Below are 5,532 nucleotides of genomic sequence, written 5' to 3' on the forward strand. Positions count from 1 at the left end.
TTTAAGCCAGGCCAAAAAGCAACTTGTATTTTAGAATAAGTGTCCACATGAGGATGTTAAACATCAGCAGTGAAGCTGGTGTAAGTATACTAATATAATTACACCGGTATAACTGGAAAAACCTTTTGTAGATAAGCCCTAATTCTTATACTTGCAAGTTTCTCCGTGTAAAATACGTGTGTAAGTCAGTGTATTGACTTCCTGAATCTGCATCCATCTGGAAACAGTAGCTTAGAAGTATGAATTACATTCATCCTAATGGGGTGACACTTAATTTCAGCATTATTAATTATTCCACTGCTGATCACTCCAGCATATCAGCTCTGTTAAAACCACATCCCAAACTGTTGCCAATGCCTTCTGATGGGCCAATGGGCTAAAAGCTCCACTTACTCGAGTCTTCCCACACACACTCTTCTTGCCTCTTCACAACTTCTGATACAGTCTCGCATTGTCAAAAATGTCTCATGCTTTAAAACTGAAAAGTAGGGACTATGTAAAACAACGCAGTATCAAAACTGATAATGCTGGGATACCTGCACTGACTTCCACCTTTGACTACTTTTTTTTTTTTTTTTTTAATTGAAACTGCTGCAGATTTTCTAGTCTGCTACCCCAGAGTGCCTTCCAGTCTGGAACCTTGCTGCAGAATTAAGGTCCAGCTTGCTGAGGAGTGTACAGGGGCTGTCATGGCACTAATGACGTTTAATGTGTCCATATGTTTCTGTTAGGACATGGTCCATATGCTAGAACAGTTTTGAATACCTTTTAGTGTCTGATCAACATTTCTCAAGTGATTTTTAATGTAATTAGATGTATATTTGAGTAGTTAGTGGTAATCTTTGCTTTTTATCCAACAGGCCTTATTTGGTCAAGATATTCTCTAGTTATTATTCCTAAAAACTGGGGTCTATTTACCGTGAATTTCTTTGTTGGCTGTGCCGGTGGTTCCCAGCTCTTTCGGATCTGGAGGTATGTACATACTACTGGGATGCTCTTCACTATAAATACTCTTTTTTTTTATTTGGGTGGCTTCTGAATTTCTAGAATTTGTTAGCGCTCACTAAATAACAAACAGACCTAGGTAAATACAGTCAGGCTTAAACAATTTGTATAAAAAAATCTTGCAGAACGATTAACTTTGCGCATCCCAGGGAACAATGTTGACAGTGTTTTTATGCCAAGCAAATGGAGTTAAGGTTGTAAATATCTAACATAACTAGAAGAATTATAGATAAGCAAAACTTTGAAAGGGATGCTGTAACTTTAAATCATAACCCTATTACCTAACATTGCAGAAACAAATAGAATTTCTCTGGAGACGTCTGTGCAGAATTCTCATTCCTGGGTCTTGGCTACCAAGCATAAGACGCGCTCTTCAAGCTACCGAGGGTGCACTTGCCCTTTAGGCAACTGTATTGCCATAGGCCTGAACCTCAACCCCCCCCAATCCTCCTCCCACCAGCCATGCATTTCTCTGGACTTCCCACTAGTATCCCTTGAACCATCCCATCAGTTCCTTCATTTAGCATAGGCAGCAAAAAAGCCCCTGGGAAGAGCACTCTCCAGCTTCCACTCCAGCTCTATTTCATTGGGCGGGCAAACCACAATTCCAAATGGCTACTTGAAATAATAAGCTAAAATGAGTCCAGAAGTGGTCAGCCATTTTACTTTGGAATCTTGCAGTAATTGTCTTGCTCAGCTGGTTGGGAGCCTTCACTTGTAATGTAATCAAAAGTTTAACTCAAACTTCTACATGTAAATCAAATTTGATCTGATCTTCAGGAGTGTTTCTGCCTACAGATAAGGCTTCTGTGCATTTTACCCTACTAAAGACTTCCTGCTACTGCTCAAATGTCCCAAAGAATAGTATGAAAAGGTTCTATTGTAGCTACTAGGGATGTGTTAACAAACTCATATGTTTGGTTTGCTGTATGCTGACTTTGCTTATGTTCTGTCTATAGGTACAATCAAGAACTAAAAGCCAAGGAAAAAGAGCAGCTGCAGCAAAAAGAACCTTAACGCTACTGGTCAGATCCAGCTGTGCACATAACTTCCAGTGGGACCTAGCTTGACCAGATTTAATCTTCTCGCATTGAGAAGGATGTGCTAATTTTTCTAAATGTCTAGAGAACAAATGTATTTCTTCAGCTGTAGGTAACATGCAGTGTCTCTGTACGTTTAAATAAAATATAACCTTTTAAGTTATAGCTGGTGTAATCAATTTACAATATGTTAAGTCCATTTTGATCCACAAACATCTAAGCGTATTTGCTTTTCCAGAAAAAAAATGAAATTCTTGGATGGCTCAGCTGATAAGGAGATTTGGACAGCTGATCAAGAGGTTCCACATCTGGCCTGGAGCCTAGTGAGTAATTAAACTATAGATGAGTGAGTCAATGGCTAAATACCCTTTGAGAATGGGGAAATGTCCATATCACAAATTATCACCACTCTGTACTAAATGACTTGTTAGCAGTCTCAGGAGCATGATCCGGAACAGATGGACCCTGGAGACTGAACTACCCTTGCTCTCTAAAAGGCCTCTCCTCAGATGAGGACTGACACACAAGGAAGGCAGCATATGGGGAAGTTTGTTTGCACCTATGCTGTACCTGGTCTCTCATAAGACTGACTCCAGGCCTGTGCAATCTCTTGTACATGGATATTCAGATTTCAAATTGACAGTAATTCCCTAAGGTTGTTGACTCAAATGCTAAGAATTTCCTTAAGTCTGATAAATTATGTTCCACTCTGTACTATACAGCGAGCAGGGAAGCGTTCACTTCCCCAGTGAGTGAGATGACCTTGACATGCCAAGGCTGGACTCTCTTCACACAGTGGAACATGGCACATTGTGGCTAAAATGTTAGGACTGTTCTAAATGTTTGTAAGGAGGCATTCTCTACAGCAGTGGCTTTCAACCTTTTTTTTCATTGGTGGACCCCTAAATTTCAAATAGAGCTGCAGCCTCCTTTGGAAATCTTAAACATAGTCTGCAGACCCCAGGTTGAAAACCACTGCTCTATATCTCCTGGAATGTAGCAATTCCCTGGTAAGAGTGCTGTCCCAAGATGTTCTCTATCCCACCCTTTCAAAAAGATCTCTTCTACTTGGGAGAGTTGTGTGGGAGGAATTGTCCTCTTGAACTACAGTGAATAAAAAACCAGCATGGAATTTGAGACTTGGGTAACCATCTGGATGAAGGAGTTCAAGGTGAAATGATCTAGCCCCTCAAATAGAAGAGAAAATAAGCTAAGCTGAGAACTGCTGCCTTTTAGCAGGCCCAAGCAAAATCATGTGTTGCCTGGACTCAAGCATATTATAACTAACTTATAAAATGGCTGGTCATTCATGGTTAGCAGTCTATCTTTCTTGCATGTGTCTACTTCCCATAAATGTGTGTGTTCACTCAGTGTTCCAAATCAATGACTATCGGTGGGGACTCCTTCTTGGTGAATTTCCAAAGTAAAGGGATATATAGTCAGGTAATACAGCTTACTCTAGGGCTAGAATATGGTGACAACTTAGCAGCAACACTCCAGTTTAGGGCACTAGGCCGAATGCAATTACTCAAACTGGAAATTGTTAAAATGCTGTGACTAACAGCCATCAGTTTTGTGGTAGTTCAGGACTAACCTTAAATCCTCTTAAAAAAAAAAAATACTGCAATGGAGAGAACCAATCAGCTATTCTACTGTAGTCTTCAGAAAAGTACCAATGACCTGATGCTGCTTAGGTTCGGTGGTCTGGCAGTATCGCCCTCCTAAAGTCTTAGGCCTGCTGGCTCCTGCCAACCACTTGAACAACTTCTTGAAAAGCTTCCACAACATTGTGTTAGCAGCAGCAATTACCATCACTGCAATCAGAGGGGAATTTTGTATCATGGAGGTGGGGAAACAGTTCGTTTCATAGGTGTCTTATATACACAATAGAGGTTGGCTTAGGAGTCTAAATTAATCTCCCCCTGCTTTGGGCAAACCACTATAGGCCACTGATGCAGCACTGTCCAACTTCACCTGTTTCATGAAAATTTATTTGATTAAATTACACACTGAATAAAGGACTTCTCATCCTTCAGAAGCTCTTTTCATTTTTTGAGTGCTGCAAAAACCAGAATTGAGGATCTGGCATTCCAGAGTAGAGAGCTGGCCTGCTGCAGTGTGCTTTGAGGCATTAGAGGACCACAACTAACAGCTTGCTTTCCTCTCTCTCCCCTCCCCCTGCCCCCCCCCAACCCATATTGGTTCTCAACTCCTATGTTTAAAAGCCACCGCAGCTGTACAGACATACCATAGAAAAACCTACAGCTGGCCTATGCCAGCCAGCTTGGGGGGCTTGGGCTGTAGCACTGCTCCATTGCTGTGTAGACTGCTGAGCCTGGGCTCTCAGCCTCACAGGGCCCTAGAGCCCAGAAGTCTGCACAGCCATGAAATAGCCTTGGAGCCGGAGCCAGAGCCAGCTGGCATAGGCCACCTGTGGGTTTTTCTTTGCTGTGTAGACCTACCTTAAGTGGAGTTGGTCCCAGTGTGGTGGACAGTTACAGTAGATGGTAATATATAGTTTAGAAAAGGCAGCTTCTACCCTCCCCTAAAGAGCAAACAAATGGAAGCTACTGAATAGCAAGGTCATAAGGGTCAGAGAGCAGGCCCTCCCAACCTCTGAGATTTTTGTTTTTGAAGCAGGGGGTGGGGAGGTGAGGAGGAGTAGTCCATGTTGCATAGGCAAAGCTCTTTGCTCTCAAAGTCTAGGGAACATGTAACCAGAGAGCAGGCCCTCACAACCATGTATGGGCAGGAACAGCAGGTTTTTGCCATATTATTAGTATTTGTTACTGACAAGCATCCCCTTCCTGTTTACTCTTCCAGAGAGGGATAGTCATTGTGGCAGTCAAGAGCCTGAATTTAACAGTTTGTCTAAATGTCAGTTTTGCCTTTAAAGAAAATCTTACAAATATTCCTGCCATTAGTTCTCCCCTATTGGTTCCAGAATCAAAAGGTGCTTGCCTCACCAGGAAGGCTTTTTCTAAACTTCAGCAACTGCTAATGTAGTATATGAATATCCATTTAAGATACTCCTGCATACATCAGCATTGATAATATTATGTAGGCAGAACTGTAGGGGGATGCTACTGCTGTACAGGGCAGAGTTTTTGTAGGGAGCTAGATAAAGGGCAACATAATCCACCGCCTGATGAAATCAACCTCCATCCAGTGAGCAGAGGCTAGCAGGACACCTAACCTACTTCCTGTGTTATGTGCTGCTGCCAAGCTAGTTGCACCACAGTCCCCTCTCAGCGCATCCCTACAGCTGATGAGCCAGAAGCTCATCTCTCAGCACAGAATCATGAGATTCTCCTAGTCAGATGTAGACCAGTGGCAGGCCCACTCTGCATCAACTATCATTACCTCCGCAGGCCTGACTTAGATTCAGTACCCGTGACTAGTAGCATATTCAGTAACGATACAGCCTTTTCAAAACAGGATATTTATTTTTAATAGGAAGGCCAAGGAGTTAAAAAAAATCCAGCTG

General features: G+C 42.2%; 1 protein-coding gene across 1 annotated transcript in view; it reads left to right on the top strand.

The window, feature by feature from the left end:
• The window catches only part of MPC2 (mitochondrial pyruvate carrier 2), a 29,098-nt gene extending 26,890 nt beyond the window's left edge, over nt 1-2,208 (top strand). Inside the window, exons 4-5 of the mRNA XM_026658989.1 lie at nt 830-972; nt 1,965-2,208. Of these exons, the coding sequence (XP_026514774.1) occupies nt 830-972; nt 1,965-2,022 (201 nt within the window). The 3' untranslated portion in view covers nt 2,023-2,208. The remainder of the gene's footprint in view (nt 1-829; nt 973-1,964) is intronic.
• The last annotated feature ends 3,324 nt before the right edge of the window (nt 2,209-5,532 follow it).

This window comes from Terrapene carolina, unplaced genomic scaffold (genome assembly GCF_002925995.2).
Source record: "Terrapene carolina triunguis isolate 2854851 unplaced genomic scaffold, T_m_triunguis-2.0 Scaffold558, whole genome shotgun sequence".
NCBI lineage: Eukaryota > Metazoa > Chordata > Testudines > Emydidae > Terrapene > Terrapene triunguis.